This window comes from Cheilinus undulatus, linkage group 1 (genome assembly GCF_018320785.1).
Source record: "Cheilinus undulatus linkage group 1, ASM1832078v1, whole genome shotgun sequence".
Lineage (NCBI taxonomy): Eukaryota > Metazoa > Chordata > Actinopteri > Labriformes > Labridae > Cheilinus > Cheilinus undulatus.
The window spans coordinates 58,488,433-58,507,255 of record NC_054865.1 but is presented as its reverse complement, the minus strand read 5'-3'; the positions used below and the strand labels follow the sequence as shown (position 1 = coordinate 58,507,255).

Genomic DNA, 18,823 nt, shown 5'->3' with positions numbered 1-18,823 from the left:
GCAAAGCCAAAACACATGGTAATGATCTGCCTTTTGTCTCCAACATGAGGTATTTTTATTTAAGGAGTTGTTCTGTGCAGGTGTTTTAAAGAATCGGGCTAACTGTCCATGACAGAGCAGACGTGCTTCTCCATTGCTGCTTATTTAGTCTTTCCCATGTCTCCAGCTCAAGCTCAAACTTTCCTTCCTCCTCCTTTTTCTTTGGTATGTGATTTATCCTCTTCATGTAACTCATTTAGACCGTAGTTTAGCCCAGAGATGATTCTAAGCCCTGGGTCAGAGTCATAGGCCAACACCTTCACAATACCTGAGTCTCTTTTTTCTAAGTCATCTTTTCTGATCATTTTTTCAGTATAATGTCTGAGTTGTAAAAACTCATAAAAGTCTTGGTTAGTTAGACAAACCTGTTGATATTTTAAACATGCCACAGATAAACCCCGCCCCCATGTCCCCTGTCATTCACAGGTGTTGTGACTGCAGGAGTGGACCCTCTTAGCCAGGTAAACCCTCTGATGTTAATTTATGATGGAGAGCATCTGCAGGAACGCCACTGTGACTGGACAACATCTGAGCGTTAGCCACGCCCCCTCGGTGTGCACACACTGTTCCCTACTAACACCTGGATCACAATGCTGCCCCTCCCCCCACATCTGTACCTGTAGGAGGTCAGAGGTCAGCAGCCATAAACTTGTTTTCCCCTCCACAGTGTTGTCGTTTGCTGCTCCCCCCGTTTATCATCGCCATAAAGGCGTTTACTGACCATTAGAGCGGACGGCGAGCTGTTCGTGCTTACTGAAACAGAGCATCACACCTGTCCAGGTAACAGCCCCTGATCTCTGATAAACCAAAGCCCCAGAGAGAGGACCAGCAAACATGATCAGACATCAGGAGACGGTCTGGTCCTGGTCTGCTGGCTCTCGTTGGATGTTGGTCTAAGAGCTTAATCTGAAACCCTCTACAGGTGTGCTCCTGCCACAAACAGGTGAGGGGACTCACTAGAAGGCTTGTGGTGCAGCTGGACTAACGTGGACCTGAGATTAACCAGCAGGTTTATCTCCAACAGAGTCCACATGAGTCCTAAGAAGTAAAAACCCGACCCTGGCGGTCGAGTCTGTGGTGCTTTTACGTCTCACCTGGTCTCTAGCTGGGACGGGGAACAGACAGGTGATGACGGCGGGACAGGAGAAGCGTTTCTGAGGCTGGCTGAGAGGACACATGTCCTTCAGGCTGTAGATGAAGACGTCCTGCTCCTGTAGGGAGAAAAGGGAACGTCCGTCATTAGAAACATAACTTTACTCCATCCTCTGGACATTTAGACGAGGTTCCTGCCTTTATCTGGAGCTGCAGTGAAATACTCCAGCAGTATTAAATTCCCTGACTAAACAAGTTCATGGTCGACCTTTATTCAGCGAGAACGACTAAACTAAGACCAGTTATAAAAAGATCTCTGACAATAAAAACGTTTCATCAGAATATTTATGATAAATTAAAGTGTTGATAATGCTTCAATATGAATGTTTCACATTTATAATTACTTTATAATTAAATTAGTAGTGACTAAAAATAAAAACAACAATATCAGGATGTTTGATTGACTAAATTGTGTTAAAATGTTATCAAGTTTATTTTTACACTGCAGGATTTTAAATATCTGTGTGCTTCACTGAAGCCGTTCAGTTTAACAGGCTTAACAACCTGTTTTTATTTTACCTATTTCACAGTAAAACTGGGAGTTCTGCTGATATACGCAGGAGAAAAACTTAAAAGACACAGCAGACAGGAGCGCAGATGGTCGAGTGGTTTAAGGTGCTACCCATGTACGCGGGCGGCCAGGGTTCAAATCTGGCCTGTGGCCCTTTGCCCCATGTCTCTCCCCACTCTCTTAATTTTTGTTTCCAAGTCCATCCACTGTCCTTCCTCTATCAAATAAAGGCATGAAAAGGCCCAAAAATAAATCTTAAAAAAAAAAAAACTAATTTTTGTCAATTTCACACCCTTTCCAGGACTTTTTTCTGCCAAATTTCGTCACTTCTAAACCGTTCTTTCCGCCTTTTTTCCCCTGTTGACCTATTATTACCACTGTTAACCATTTTAACACCCATTTTACCCATTTTAACCACTTTTCATTATTACTTTATGCCAATTTTTGCCAGTTTAAACAGATTTAGCTATTTTTTAATCCACTTTTACCACTTTTTATGCCTGTTTTTGCCGTTTTAAGGCAAGGCAAGTTTATTTATCCAGCACATTTCAGCAACAAGGCAATTCACAGTGCTTCACACAGGACATTAAAATACAACGACAAAGGCAAAAGGAAATGCAAGAGAAAAATGTTAAAAGAAAAAACAATTCAATTCAAATTCAAAGTGATTAAAACCAGCAATAAAACCCACAAAAGATAAAAACACAGATATGAAAGTAAAAGTTACAGTGCAGATTTGTAGCTAAAATAGAAAATTTAAATACGATAGAGTGTTTTAGTCAAAGGCATCCGGTGTTGTGTGTTCTGCAGGTGTCGTGTTTACCTCGGTCGCCATCCACAGAGCGTTCCCCATCTTCATCTGACAGCTGATCCGACCGCCGGGACACGACATCCTCTTCACCTCCACCTGGCCTTTGTCCACGTTCACCACGCTGTAGTTCCTGTGTACAAACAGACATGATTGTAGAATATTCATCTTTCTGTTGGAGCCTCGGTTGACGTTACACACTCTTCCTTTAATTTCAGTCCTTAAATGAGTAAATGTCATGACATCCAGGCCCTTCTGATGAAATTCTCTGAGAACAGTAATCATTATTTTCTCTATATTAACCCCAATAATTATGGATTTATATTTGTAATAATGGAGCAGTCTCCTATTCTAATGCCTCTCTGCTGTTTTAAATGTTTGAATGTATTAAATGTTCTGTTCCCGCTCTGCTCTGTGCATGAAAACTGCTCCATAAATAACCCTGTCTGATCACAATCAGGGAAAGTTCTCCCAGAGTTTAAAGCCCCTGTGTTCCTGATGGCCCGTCTCCCCTGTCATTAGGTCCACAAAGAAGCTCGTCTGTCCTCGTTTTAGTAATGAGCTGATAATAAACGGACAGGAGAGAGGTCATCGTTTCAGGCCAGGTGAGAGCAGGTGACGGGGTCGTGAGAGTGAAGGAGGAAACGACAGGAACAGGTCTACGGCCGTCATTAAGGCCCGGCTGTAGGAGGGGATCAGGGCTGGTTTTATTAGAGCCACAGTCCTGCTCTAAGTCAGAGATTCCTCCTCCTCTTCCTCTCAGCACGATCCGTCAGAGTTGGTCTAGGCAAGGGAGGGACACATCCTTTCTAACATTTGAAGAAATAAAACGCCAGAGCACATTTAAGATAGTCTTATAGTGGAGTAGGTATGAGGAGCAGAGCCAGGAGAGGCTGGTTTAGATCTAATGAGACATTCCATCCTTTCCTATGAAGATGATGTCATTCTTTGAAGCCTACAAAACATTCCATCCTTTCCTGTAAAGATGATGTCATCCTTTAAAGCCTACAAAACATTCCATCCTTTCCTGTAAAGATGATGTCATCCTTTAAAGCCTACAAAACATTCCATCCTTTCCTGTAAAGATGATGTCATCCTTTAAAGCCTTACAAAACATTCCATCCTTTCCTGTAAAGATGATGTCATCCTTTAAAGCCTTACAAAACATTCCATCCTTTCCTGTAAAGATGATGTCATCCTTTAAAGCCTACAAAACATTCCATTCTTTCCTATAAAGATGATGCCATCCTTTAAAGCTAATAAGACATTCCATCCTTTCCTATAAAGATGATGCCATCCTTTAAAGCTAATAAGACATTCCATCCTTTCCTATAAAGATGACGCCATCCTTTAAAGCTAATAAGACATTCCATCCTTTCCTATAAAGATGATGCCATCCTTTAAAGCCTACAAAACATTCCATCCTTGCTGTGGTGATGACACATATATTTCCCTGACTTTTTGAAAAGCTGTTTCAGAGAAGTTGTTGCTAACAGTTTCAGCCAGTGATGCGTGACGCGGCGTGATCTCTGAAGCTCGCTGCAGCTGTGACAGGATGTGGGAGGAGAACTGTGAACAGCAGGTTTCTGGTGGCGTTGAACAAACCTTTCCTCCTTGTCTCCACTCCAGAACACGGCGCTGTATCCCTGCAGCTGAGACAGGAAGAGCCGAGCGTGGTTGTCACATGACATCACGAAGCGCAGGCACGGGAAACTGGGCTCCTGCATCCGCCTCAGACACTGCGCCGCCACCGGCCTCTGGACGCACACGGAGACAAAAACACTCTTACTCTGTCTGCCTCCATTACATCACAAGCTTCATACATCAATCCAAGGCCATTATGATAACAGTTCATTTTATCAAACATGATCTCTTATTAAAGAATTTATGATCGATTTATTTTACATCATGAACGGTCCTCAGGGGTCTGTGAGTATTCTGATTATAAATAAAGTTACCCCTGCCTCTCCTGTTCAGGACCAGAAACCACTGTTCTCTAACCTCACTTTACCAGGGGTCTTAAAGGAGAGGTGAATGCCTCTGACTCCAACCCAACCCTAGGAGTGACATGTGAAGACCCAAGCTTTTCCTCTCTAACCTCTCAGCCTAAACCTGACCCCCTAACTCTAATCTCTAGGCTTAACCCTGACCTCTCAGCCTAACCCTGACCCCCAAACTCTAACCTCTAGGCTTAACCCTGACCTCTCAGCCTAACCCTGACCCCCTAACTCTAACCTCTAGGCTTAACCCTGACCTCTCAGCCTAACCCTGACCCCCTAACTCTCACCTCTTGGCCTAACCCTGACCCCCTAACTCTAACCTCTAGGCTTAACCCTGACCTCTTGGCCTAACCCTGACCCCCTAACTCTAACCTCTTGGCCTAGCCCTGACCCCCTAACTCTCACCTCTTGGCCTAACCCTGACCCCCTAGCTCTAATCTCTAAGCTTAACCCTGACCTCTCAGCCTTACCCTGACCCCCTAACTCTAACCTCTTGGCCTAGCCCTGACCCCCTAGCTCTAATCTCTAAGCTTAACCCTGACCTCTCAGCCTTACCCTGACCCCCTAACTCTAACCTCTTGGCCTCGCCCTGACCCCCTAACTCTAACCTCTCGGCCTTACCCTGACCCCTAATCCTGACATCTCAGCCTAACCCTGACCCCTAACTCTAACCTCTCGGCCTAACCCTGACCCCTAACTCTAATCTCTCGGCCTAACCCTGACCCCCTAACTCTAACCTCTTGGCCTAGCCCTGACCCCCTAACTCTAATCTCTCGGCCTAACCCTGACCCCTAACTCTAATCTCTCAGCCTAACCCTGACCCCCTAACTCTAATCTCTTGGCCTAACCCTGACCCCCTTACTCTAATCTCTCAGCCTAACCCTGACCCCTAACTCTAACCTCTTGGCCTAGCCCTGACCCCCTAACTCTAATCTCTAGGCTTAACCCTGACCTCTCAGCCTAACCCTGACCCCCTAACTCTCACCTCTTGGCCTAACCCTGACCCCCTAACTCTAACCTCTAGGCTTAACCCTGACCTCTCGGCCTAACCCTGACCCCCTAACTCTAACCTCTTGGCCTAGCCCTGACCCCCTAACTCTCACCTCTTGGCCTAACCCTGACCCCCTAGCTCTAATCTCTAAACTTAACCCTGACCTCTCAGCCTTACCCTGACCCCCTAACTCTTACCTCTTGGCCTAGCCCTGAGCCCCGAACTCTAATCACTCAGCCTAACCCTGACCCCCTAACTCTAACCTCTAAGCTTAACCCTGACTTCTCAGCCTAACCCTGACCCCCTAACTCTTACCTCTTGGCCTAGCCCTGACCCCCTAACTCTCACCTCTTGGCCTAGCCCTGACCCCCTAACTCTAACCTCTAGGCTTAAACCTGACCCCCTAACTCTAATCTCTCGGCCTAGCCCTGACCCCCTAACTCTAATCTCTTGGCCTCGCCCTGACCCCCTAACTCTAACCTCTCTGCCTTACCCTGACCCCTAATCCTGACCTCTCAGCCTAACCCTGACCCCTAACTCTAACCTCTCGGCCTAACCCTGACCCCTAACCTTAATCTCTCGGCCTAACCCTGACCCCCTAACTCTAACCTCTTGGCCTAGCTCTGACCCCCTAACTCTAATCTCTCAGCCTAACCCTGACCCCTAACTCTAATCTCTCAGCCTAACCCTGACCCCCTAACTCTAATCTCTCGGCCTAACCCTGACCCCTAACTCTAATCTCTCAGCCTAACCCTGACCCCCTAACTCTAATCTCTCGGCCTAACCCTGACCCCCTAACTCTAATCTCTCAGCCTAACCCTGACCCCTAACTCTAATCTCTCAGCCTAACCCTGACCCCCTAACTCTAATCTCTCGGCCTAACCCTGACCCCCTAACTCTAATCTGTCAGCCTAACCCTGACCCCTAACTCTAATCTCTCAGCCTAACCCTGACCCCCTAACTCTAACCTCTTGGCCTAGCCCTGACCCCCTAACTCTAACCTCTTGGCCTAACCCTGACCCTACCTCAGAGTCTATACAGCAGTGGTTCCAAACACAGTCTAGGTGAGGTGTGTAAAATTGTAAAACCATGCATTTTAACGTTGACTATTATTTAAATAGAGACTAACATGGTAAAGAGGATAATGATTGGTCACTACGGCGCTCTTTGGGAGTGTCTTCTTCATCTAAGGTGTGCCGTGGAAACAAAGTTTGTGGACCCTAAAGTGTTGTAATATGTGCATTTGATTGGCTTAAATCAGGCAGGTAAACGTGGCGAGGCGTACCTTCTCAGGTTTAGTGTCCCAGCATTCGGTCAGCAGAGTCTGGAGGCAGGTGAACTGGACCTCCTCCGGACTGCCCAGCACCGGTCTGATCCCTTTGGTGAGTTTCTTGGAGATCTGCAGCTGGTGGTGTCCCAGAGCCGGCCTCTGACCCGACAGCAGCTCATACAGAACCATGCCGTAGGAGAACATGTCCACCTGTACAGAGAAAAAGAAGGAACATCTTCAGTCCAGTTCAGACCAAACTTAAGGAACCAGACCAGGTGATACTCCCATGATGCTCTGTGAAGTTCTAAAGCCTGTCAGTTCATCCTGCTGCTTAGATTAGTGGCTGTTAACCAATGGGAAGGAGGGACTGAAACAGGCCTGTATTCAGCTGTGAGTCTGTTTTCTCTGTACGTAGAATCTTTATACTAAAATCTAAATCTCTGATTTCTACAGGCAGATGGAGCAAAGGCTCACCAACAGAGACAAACCAAGGCTGAGGAACCAGACCCACAGTCTGCTCCCAGATAAGACTCAAACGTTTCACATCTCAGGGCCGTGAGTGTGCCAACCAGAGGAGACGGCGTCCTAAAGGGCGAGGGTCGTCTCCAGTGGTTAACATCTCTGTCCGCAAGGTTAGAACTCTGAAGTCCATCAGCTGATTAAGATAACAGTAACAGTAACGCTGCTGGGATTGGCCCTGACATCTCTGGGGAGTTATGTGAGAGGAGGAGGCGCCAAGGACAGCGGGGAGGCCCGGGGCTGGGCGTTCATGCTGGTGAGATAAAGACGTGTTCAGGCGTCATGAGCAGGAGCGGCCGTAACGCTCTTTTACCTTGGCGTCATACACGATGCCCGGTCTGACCTCAGGAGCTTGATAACCCGGCGTGCCCTCGACCCCCAGCGCCCCCTCGTGGAAGGACTGTCGAGAGATGCCGTAGTCTGACAGTTTGACGTTGACTGGATCCTGCAGCTGGAAGACAAGGAGAGAAGTCAGATCACAGAGGACGGGTTTTTGATTTTACAGGTTTCAAAATGAGAACATTTAAATTCTCTCATGGATTCACAGGATGGTTAAACGTCAGACAAGAGTCAGGGAACCAGAACTACAAATAGAACTCTTCCTTTAACACACAAAGAGCTCCTCCTATCATACGGCTGATCTGCAGTCACATGATCCTGATGACTCATCAATGTCAGATATGAGACAGGGAGAAGGACTGAGACCTGAGTCTAGAGGAGACTAGGACTGAGACCAGAGTCTAGAGGAGACTAGGACTGAGACCAGCGTCTAGAGGAGACTAGGACTGAGACCAGAGTCTAGAGGAGACTAGGACTGAGACCAGAGTCTAGAATAGACTAGGACTGAGACCTGAGTCTAGAGGAGACTAGGACTGAGACCAGAGTCTAGAGGAGACTAGGACTGAGACCAGAGTCTAGAGGAGACTAGGACTGAGACAAGAGTCTAGAGGAGACTAGGACTGAGACCAGAGTCTAGAGGAGACTAGGACTGAGACCAGAGTCTAGAATAGACTAGGACTGAGACCAGAGTCTAGAGGAGACTAAGACTGAGACCAGAGTCTACAGGAGTCTAGGACTGAGACCAGAGTCTACAGGAGTCTAGGACTGAGCTGAGGGGCTAGCTGAGCCTCTTTATCCGCTTTTCTCCCTTGTTTGGTCTTAAATATTTTAATGGGAGTCTGATGTACTGCAAAGAGGATAAATCTAGTGGGGTACTGGTTAGACTGGAACGACAACTGGGGCCTAGACTGGCCTGTATGCAAGGCAAGGATGGAATGTTTGTGAAGCTGTGGATGTCGTGGGCTCGTTCCCTCCGTTTCCCTCCAAGTGTGTCGGAGGTCTGAGAAAAAACTCTGGAGGTGTCACAGGGAGCCGGTCTGAAATGTTCATGTGTGAAGGAATGCTGACGGTGCTTCTCGTACCTCCACAGACCACACCAGGATGTTGTCAGACTTGAGGTCACAGAAGATGATCCTCTTCCTGTGAAGGTACGCCAGCCCTGCTGCGATCTGATAGGCTACTCTGAAGGTGAGCATGTGACCCAGAGGCATGTACCTGGAGCCTGCAGAGACCAAAACATTGTGATGTTTCAGAGACGTGTCAGCTCAGAATAAGACCATCTGCTCTACTGACTGATCCTTCTAGTCAGTCTACACGTTATCAGCTCCACTATGGCTCATTTTCATCCCTGATCCCTACTAAGACGTTACTGAATCACAACTTTCACCAGGTCCCAGAGTTTTCTGATTTAACCACCTGTCTGTTTGAGGGCGGCTTCATTTTCTGACTCTTACTGCCGCTCCGTGTTTGTTGACCCCAGAAAGCATCCTATCTCTGAGCTGGCTCTAGCTCAGAGTGAACTCCATGAGGACTGCCCTACCTCTGTTCTTCTGTTTCTCCTCCAGCACGGTGTTAAGGCTGCCCAGAGGAGCCAGCTGCAGGGCGAAGCACAGCGGGTGGATGCTGATGCCCACCAGAGACACGATGCACGGGTGCTGCAGAGAGTGCAACATGCTCGACTCCTGACGAAACTCGGAGAAGCTCCGGCAGGCGTCGGTCGACTGGAGGTGTCTGATCATGGTGTCTGAGGAGAGGAGAGAGAGAGGGAGAACCTGGAGTGACATGGTGGCCATCTTTAAAGACAAGGATGGCGAGGAAACCTTTAAGGCACTGATCATCAACTGGTGGCCCGGGGGCCATATCAGGCCCCTCAAAGCTTCCTGTCCGGCCCCCGAAAGATCATTAAATTCAGAAAAGACGGAAAAGAAGATTTTAAGAGTATCCTTTTGCTTTAAATGTCTGCAGCTGTTAATTCCATCCCACAAACAATTAACATTGAAATAGTTTTTGAATGACTGAACATTTGATCTGATTTTACAGAAATTTACTGTCAAAATTAGTCGATATTGAAAAAATAGTTAAAGTTGACAGAAGTGCTGCAAAAATTGGAAGAAAAAGTTGTGAAAAGAGGATAAATTGTGTCAAAAATGGCAAAGGAGGAAAAAAAAACGGCAAAAGGTATCAAAAATTGGTTACAAATGACAAAGAAAAAGTGCAAGAAACTAAAGAAAAGGGGTTAAAAAGCAGCAAAAATTGATAATAGAGTGGAATAAAGGGGATAAAACATGCAGAAAGAGTGGTTTAAAGGGGGTTAAAATCTTTCAAAAATTGGGTTAATGAGCCAGAAAGTATCAACAAAGGGTTAAAAGTGTGAAAAAATGGTTTTAAAGTTGCAAACATTGTTAAAAAATGAAATAAAAGGAGTTAAAAAGTGGCAAAAATAGAAAAGAGTGGCAAAAATTGATAAAAGAGTGGCACAAAGGGAATAAAACATGCAGAAAAAGTGGTTTAAAGGGGGTTAAAATCTTTCAAAAATTGGGTTAATAGGGCAAAAAGTAGGGGTGCACCGATCGATCAGCCAAAACTGGAATCGGTGCTGACTTCCTTAATTTTGGGGGATCGGTGATCGGCCGGTACTTAGATAAGATCGGTGGATAAGATCGGTTTCATACGTACCTCTACCTACTACAATGCGAAAAAAGAAAGACTAAAGGAACTGATATAATTTAGTAGTTTGGACAGCAATGCTCTAAACTTTTCATTTATATTTGAGAGAACTACCTTGTGCAGTTAAAACAACACGTTTGTATTGTTTCACGGGTATTGTTCAATGTTTTTCAATAAGATACGATTGGAACATTGAAGGTGTATGCTGTCAGTTATAAAAAAATTGGTATCGGCCAAAATTGGAATCGGGAGGTCAGGCTTTTTAAAGATCGGTGATCAGCCAGAAAATTGCAATCGGTGCACCCCTAGCAAAAAGTATCAACAAAGGGTTAAAAGTGGGAAGAAATGGTTTTAAAGTTGCAAAAATTGTTGAAAAAAATGTAATAAAAGGGGTTAAAAAGTGGCAAAAATAGAAGAAAAGAGTGGCACAAAGGGGATGAAACATGTAGGAAACGTGGTTTAAAAGGGGTTAAAATTATGCAAAAGTTGGGCTAAAGAGGGGTTAAAAGTGTCAAAATGGGTTAATATTGGTGCTAAATGACAATTAGGGAGGGCCCATTCTCTGTGATTTTCAGGGGTCCAATCCTGTTGTCAGGCCTGCTGCACTCTAGATAACAGGGATAGATCTGACTGCTGATGACTAAAAATGTCCTGGAGTTTAAAGGAAAACACAAATACTACTGCCGTAATACACTGCCCGGCCAAAACAAAAGTCGCCACCTGGATTTAACTAAGCAAATAGGTAGGAGCCTCCTATTGGATAATTACTGCATGGGTGATTATCTTTCAGCTGGCAACAAGTTATTTAACCCCAGCTGATGCAATGAGGAACTTCTCATTTCTTAAACAACCATGTGGAAAGACACATCCTGTGGTTGTGGAAAAGATGTTGGTCTGTTTAAGAAGGGTCAAATCATTGGCATGAAAAAAGGCTTCAGTTTGCTAGGGAGCATAAAGACTGGACTCTGGAGGAATGGAAGAAGGTCATGTGGTCTGATGAGTCCAGATTGACCCTGTTCCAGAGTGATGGACGCATCAGGGTAAGAAGAGAGGCAGGTGAAGTGATGCTCCCATCATGCCTAGTGCCTACTGTACAAGCCTGCGGGGGCGGGGCTATGATCTGGGGTTGCTGCAGTTGGTCAGGTCTAGGTTCAGCAACATTATGTGCCCAGAGAATGAGGTCAGCTGACTACCTGAATATACTGAATGACCAGGTTATTCCATCAATGGATTTTTTCTTCCCTAATGGCACGGGCATATTCCAAGATGACAATGCCAGGATTCATCGGGCTCAGACTGTGAAAGAGTGGTTCAGGGAGCATGAGACATCATTTTCACACATGGATTGGCCACCACAGAGTCCAGACCTTAACCCCACTGAGAATCTTTGGGATGTGCTGGAGAAGGCTTAGTGCAGTGGTCAGACTCTCCCATCATCAATATTAAAATTAATGCAACACTGGATGGAAATAAATCTTGTGACATTGCAGAAGCTTACTGAAACAACGCCACAGCGAATGCGAGCTGTAATCAAAGGTAAAGGCAGTCCAACCAAATATTAGAGCATGTTTTTTTGGTGGCAACCTATTTTTTGGCCGGGCAGTGTGTTTCAATCAGACAGAAATATTTATTTAACTTTTGTGTATTTAAAGTCCGGCCCCCAGAGTTTCTGTGGAGACTAAATCTGGCCCTCGTGCAAATGAACTTGATGACCCCTGCTCCCTTTATGTGCTTTCAGCCAGTCGATTTCATTCTTTTTTATTCACATTAATCTAGAGTCAGTATCTCAGCATGACAAAGTGAAAACAGAACTTTAGAAAGGTTTGCCTCCCAGAGAAATGGGCGGAGCCTGAGCTTCATTTACAGTGTTGTTGGAAAGGCTCTGAATGTGATTTTTTCCCTGTTTTTATTTTGATACGTTTGCAAAAATGTCTAAAATTCTCTTTTCACTGTATCATGAAGGAGTACTCACTCTAGATTAATGAGAATAGAAATGAATTTAATCGACTGTAGCATCAGGATGAAACATCAAAACTGATAAAAGTGGGCGGGGTCTGAATCCTCTCTGGATGAGCTGTACTTCCTGTTTGCTCTCATACATTTCTGCTGTTCTATCTGTAGAGCTTCTATCCTTTTTGCCAGGTGAGCGTCTCTAATGTGAGTAAACGCTGCTCTCATTATTCTGAGAAGTCCTGGTAGACGGTGAGACTGTGAGACTGACCGGCCCCTCTGAGATCAATAAAATCATCTGAATGTGAAGATGCAGCATCCAACCTTCGTATCACAGCAGACCCTCTGTGTGTTTTCTGCTTAATTTGCTGATGAAACCTTCACATCCAGATTTATTAGATCCTGTCCGTACCTGTGTCGCTGGTGATGGTCTGCTGTCGGCACCTCTTGAAGTGGAAGCGTTTGATGGCCACCGGCTGATCCCGATATCGAGCTCGATAGATGACCGTCCCGCTGCCGCCCTGACCCAGGATGCTGTTCTCCTCCTCAGAATATTCCAGATCAGCCCGGTCCAAGAACAGCCTGGCAGGGACAGAAAGTCCAGCTGTTAGACGACCACAGGACGGTGGAGGAGATTCTGAGCCCTAACCCAACATTTAAATGTCCAAATAATCCTCAGTGTGGGGGGTGGATGTGTTATCTTACTGCTCCTGGTTGAGTCGGAGTTTCCTGATCTGGAATCATTCATATCAAACACATGAGGCTCAGGTACCAAACACAGACATGCTGAGCGATCGATGCAAACTGGCTCACATAATCAATGACCCCACCAGTGTTAGGAGGGTCTACTCAGATTAGCCACTGATCCCTGTGCCGTCACTCCCAGTGTCTCTCCTAAGGATACGTTCTTCTCCTCTGCCTTTCCCTCAGTAAACAGGGATGAACACGTCGATATCCAATAGGCCAATATTTAAGAATTCATTTTAGCTAGGCCTGGGCGATATGGCCTAAAAATCATATCATGGTATTTTTCTTGCCTTTGACAATAATGGTATTATATCAGGGCATTACAAAATTAAAAGAGATAATGCTTTTTTAATCCAAATTCAAGTGTTATTAACCCCCTTCTCCCCTTAACCCTTTACCTACTGAGGTAGTGCCGGTGATCTGTTCTATTTGTCTGGAGTATTATTACCATAACTCTGTCAAAGTTTGATCGATTTGAAAAATTCCAACGGCGTTGGAAAGCTGAGAATTGTGGCCATGCGCACATATATAGTTCACTACGGTACTCGCAACCATATAACATGGGCATTCATAACAATACACCAGAAGTTTGGAGAGACAACTACACAGATTCTCAGCACCATAACTCCTCCAAAGTTTGCTCAATTCAAAAAATTCCAACGCTGACAGAGAGCTGAGAATCTGTGCTTTCCAGCAATATATGATGTGTGGTATATATATTATGGTAATGTCAAACAGCACTGTGAAAACGGCAGCTTTGGCAGAAGACGAGTGAGAAAGGAGAGTGAAGGAAGAGAGTAAAAGGAGAGCGAGCCAGAGTGGTGTTTTGTTTTCTAAAAATAGCGTTAGATAGTGGCATTTCTGTGTTTTATTACACACATTTATAACGTTGGGAGACCATCAAGAACGTTAAAACAGCCGCTACGGTTCATAGAGGAGGACAGCGATTTGAAGGATGCATCTTCTGAACTGAGGTTTAGTATACTTCTCTTTTGCACACCCAGAGTCCTAGACTCCAAAAATGACTGCTGATTGTTCTAAATGTATAGGTTTCTAAATGTATAGCGCTTCAAACACTCTGAGTCCATGGAAGAAGTCCTGCATGTGTGTTGCTGAAGGGGTTAAAATGGTGCGCTGGCACTGTCTGCTGGATCACTGTGGAATGGTGAAATCTAGAGCCCTGGTGATCGACTGACTACAAAAAAACAGTTGCTATAAGTTGTTTTGGTGCCACAGACACACAGTCAAAAAACCCGTTTTCAACAGAAGTCTATGTGTCCGATTTCGGACAAACAAGGCAGGATGTAGCTATTTCACGTCATGGGTGTTCTATGGGAGACAAGGTTTTCATTTTTTAATTTTTTTTTAATATGAAGAAAAATAATAACTTTGGCCAAATTTGATGCCTCAATCTATAAAAATGTGACTACTAACTCAAAAAAACGATGATAAAAAGGATGAATGTCCTCAAAACGGACATAGTAGGGTCCGAGGGTTAATAACATTTATGGATTGTAACATTTTTTTAAATCAGAGAGGCTCCTCCTGAATCAGCGTGGCTTCAACTCATTCAACAGACACGCCCACTGCCTCATTTTTCATGATTTTGAGGTTTAATTTTATAAACTTAAAGATGTTTTATCTGACTGAAGTTTGACCTGGGGGTTCATAACACAGTGAGCTGTCTTACAATAAACCTAAATACAGATTTATTTTCACTTTACAGGGTCTGACACACTAGAATAATAAAAACTAGTCTAACAAACCAGCAGTTAAATGTTATAAAACTGAAAACAAACAAAAAAAAAAATAGAGAAAATTCCACACTAGCTGATCCTAAACTTTGATCCTTACCCTAAGCTTTGACCCTAACTCACTCGACCCCTCCAGTCCCCGGCTGACCCCGTTGTTAACAGACATACATCGTGGTCAGGGTGCTGGCGTACGTACCGTGAGGGGAAGTCGGTCATGAAGAGTTCAGGGACGAGCTCCTGCAGAGCGACGGGCTGCTCGGGATGCTGAGGACAGACGATGTGCTCCTTCTCCACGGCTGCTAAAATGCAGTCCTCCATGTTGAAGTAGTGAACGCCATCGCCGCCTCCTCCACCGTCTCCTTCGGCTCCTCCTCTCCCTTCCCACAGACCGCCGTCCTGAGCCCGAAGGCCGAGCGAGGCACAGAGGGGACAGGCGGCGTACTGCTCGATCAGGAGCGTCCCGTCGCTCTCGCTGGCCGTCAGAGCTGAGACAGAGGACGACAGGACACAGATAATGGTACCGTTAAATCGTATCCTGTGGTTGTGTCTTATTGTACTCTATCAGGTCCTCATATCTGACTGTATCATTGTTTCATATCTGATCATTACTGATCTTATATCTAATTACGTCATTGTGTCTTATCCTATCATATTATGTCATATTGTATCGTATTGTTGTAACTTATTGTTCCTACTTTATTGTTTTCTCTTATATCAGATCCAATTGTTCTATTGGGTTCTATTCTGTTGTAACATATTGTAGCATCATATCCTATCGCAGGATGTTTCTGTATTGTATGTTTGTATCGTATCAAATCACGTTGTATCCTAACTTTGTGTTTTATCCTTTATACCACTGATCATCAACTGGCGGCCCGGGGGCCACATCAGGCCCCCCAAAGCTTCCTGTCCGGCCCCTGAAAGATCATTAAGTTCAGAGAAGAAGATGCTGTGTTTTTAAGAGTATCCTTTGGCTTTAAATGTCTGCAGCTGTTAAATCTACCCCCCAAAAACAAAATTTAAAGTAGTTTTAGAACGACTCAGCATTTGATCTGGCTTTAGGTTGACATAAGTGCTGCAAAAGACCAGATAAAGTGGTGAAAAGGGGTTAGAGAGTAGCAAAAATGGGTGACAAGTGGCAAAATTGGTTGCGGAGTGGAACAAAGGGACGAAAAAGTGGTGAAAAAAGGTCAAAATGTGGCAAAAGAAAGGTAAAAGAGGAAAAAAAAGGGGCAAAAAGGTATCAAAAATGGTTATAAATGACAAAAAAAAGTGCAAAAAAGTAATGAAAAGAGGTTAAAAAGTGGTGGAACAGAAGAAAAGTGGCAAAATGGATAAAACAGTGGCACAAGGGGATAAAACATGCAGGAAAAGTGGGTCAGAAGGGGTTAATGTCTTGCAAAAAAAGGTTTAAAGAGGCAAAAAGGGGTCAAAATGATCAAGAAGAGGTTAAAAGTGTCAAAAATTTGTTTTACAGTTGCAAAAATTGCTGAAAAAAACAAGAAAAGGGGTTAAAAAGTCGCAAAAATGGATGAAACAGTGGCACAAAGGGGATAAAACAAGCAGGAAAAGTGTGTCAAAAGGGGTTAAAATCTTGCAAAAAAAGGTTTAAGGAGGCAAAAAGGGGTTCAAAATGATCAAAAAGAGGTTACAAGTGTCAAAAATGGGTTAAAAGTGGCAAAAATTTGTTTTAAAGTTGCAAAAATTGATGAAAAAAAAGTAATAAAAAGGGGTTAAAAAGTGGGAAAATGGAGAAAACAGTGGCACAAAGGGGATAAAACATGCAGGAAAAGTGGGTTAAAAACCTTGCAAAAATTAGGTGAAAGACGCAAAAAGGGGCAAAAGTATGAAAAATGGGTTAAAAGTGTCAAAAATGGGTAAATACTGGTGCTAAATCACAATAGTGGAGGGCCCATTCTCTGTGATTTTCAGGGGTCCAGCCAGTTCTGTTGTCAGGTCTGTCTCCTTGTGTCCTGCTGCTTTATAGATAGTAGGGATAGATCTCACTGCTAATGACTAAAAATGTCCTGTGTTTTGAAAGAAAATACAGATACTACTACAAAAATATTTTAATCAGACCAAAATATGTATTTAACTTTTGAGTATGTGAAAGTATGGCCCCCAGAGTTTCTGTGGAGACTAAATCTGGCCCTTGTGCAGACATCCTCGATGACCCCTGCTCTATATTTCTGTATGTCATTGTTGTATCCTTGTGTCTTATCTAACCGTTGTAACCAGTTGTATCGTTGTATCATGTTGCTGTATAGCTGCATGTTATCTAATCCAGTGGATTTCAGTCTTTTTCTGCCCAAGGTACACCCGAGATCAAGCCAAAATTTCAAGGCCTGCCAAATCCATATCTATACAAAATTAACTATTTAAAACATGTTGCAGTAAATCGAGGGTATAATGTTAGTTCAAGCAGGCCCCAGAGTCAAGACTGCTATATACAGTTGCAAGAAGAAGTATGTGAACCTCTGGATTTAGTAACTGTTGACCCTCCTTCGGCAGCAATAACCTCAACCAAACGTTTCCTGTAGTTGCAGATCAGACCTGCACAACGGTCAGGAGGAATTTTGGACCACTCCTCTTTACAAAACTGTTTCAGTTCAGCAATAACTCCAAACAACTGAATTTGGTTTCATCTGTCCACAGAATATTTTGCCAGTAGTGCTGTGGAACATCCAGCTGACCTTCTGCAAACTTCAAACGTGCAGCAGTGTGTTTTTTGGACACCAGTGGCTTCCTCCGTGGCATCCTCCCATGAACTCCATTCTTGTTTAATGTTTTACTTATTGTACGTTTGTCAACACAAATGTTAGCATGTGCCAGAGACTTCAGTAAGTCTTTAGCTGACACTCTAGGATTCTTCTTCACCTCATTGAGCATTCTGCGCTGTGCTCTTGCAGCCATCTTTACAGGACGACCACGCCTAGGGAGAGTAGCAACAGTGCTGAACCTTCTCCATTTGTAGACAGTCTGTCTTACCGTGGACACATGAACATCAAGGCTTTAGAGATACTTTTGGAACCCCTTCCAGCTTCATGCGAGTCAACAATTCTTGATCGTAGGTCTTCTGAGAGCTCTTTTGTGCCAGGCATGGTTCACATCAGGCAATGCTTCTTGAGAACAGCAAACTCAAAACTGGTGAGTGTTTTTTATAGGGCAGGGCAGCTTTAACCAACACATCCAATCTCATCACAGTGATTCGACTCCAGGTTGGCTGGCTCCTGGCTCTAATTAGCTCTTGGAGAAGTCATTAGCCTAGGGGTTCACATACTTTTTCCACCCTGCACTGTGAATGTTTACATGTTTTGTTCAATAAAACATGAAAACATATCATATTTTGTGCAGTATTAGTTTAAGCAGACTGTGTTTGTCTATTGTTGTGACTAAGATGAAGATCAGAACACATTTTATGACCAATTTATGCAGAAATCCAAGAAATCCCAAAGGGTTCACATACTTTTTCTTGCAACTGTAACTGAGATCAGCTGATCTCACTAAGCCCTCATCAACTGATGGCCAGCTGATTTGCTTTCCAGCACGCTGTTGGCTAATCGCACTCATGCTGCCATATTTAAAATGCTTTTTCCTGGCTATGCTGCTCCCTCTCCAAGCCACTTCTTACAACCCTCCTCCACCCCAGCTCCTCCTTCCCAGAACTCCAGCAATAACTGCAGGTGTGTTTCTTGACAAAGTGTCAAGATACTATCTTGTCACAGAGTATCTATCTTGTTTTTTTAAGTGAAAAGTAGTTACATTTTGTCATATCAAATTTAAACAGTAATCAGTAGTAACCAGCAGAAAGGAGGCACACTGCCCCCTAGTGTGGTGGAGGCGCTACTGTTGATAAACTGTACTGAAGTAAAAGTCCTACTGGAGGGTTCTGTTACCATGACGACACGAGCACAGAGCAGTCACTCACCAGGGAACCACTGCTCCATCAGCGAGTTGACGTGGTCGGTGATGAACGCCATGGCAGAGAAATCCCTGGTCTCTGATTGGCAGAGGATCTTTATGCCGCCGCTCTTTTTCCTCTTCCAGTTCACGTCGGATGAGTCAACGCTGCAGGA

At 44.4% G+C, this 18,823-nt stretch overlaps 1 protein-coding gene across 1 annotated transcript in view; it reads right to left on the bottom strand.

The window, feature by feature from the left end:
- Positions 1-18,823, bottom strand: part of lrrk1 (leucine-rich repeat kinase 1) — an 82,693-nt gene that overhangs the window by 7,756 nt on the left and 56,114 nt on the right. Inside the window, exons 24-33 of the mRNA XM_041784715.1 lie at positions 18,676-18,815; positions 14,944-15,232; positions 12,659-12,828; positions 9,170-9,373; positions 8,712-8,851; positions 7,604-7,741; positions 6,787-6,981; positions 4,116-4,267; positions 2,526-2,643; positions 1,134-1,250 (exon numbers count right to left, since the gene is read on the bottom strand). Coding sequence (XP_041640649.1) covers positions 1,134-1,250; positions 2,526-2,643; positions 4,116-4,267; positions 6,787-6,981; positions 7,604-7,741; positions 8,712-8,851; positions 9,170-9,373; positions 12,659-12,828; positions 14,944-15,232; positions 18,676-18,815 — 1,663 coding nt within the window. The remainder of the gene's footprint in view (positions 1-1,133; positions 1,251-2,525; positions 2,644-4,115; positions 4,268-6,786; positions 6,982-7,603; positions 7,742-8,711; positions 8,852-9,169; positions 9,374-12,658; positions 12,829-14,943; positions 15,233-18,675; positions 18,816-18,823) is intronic.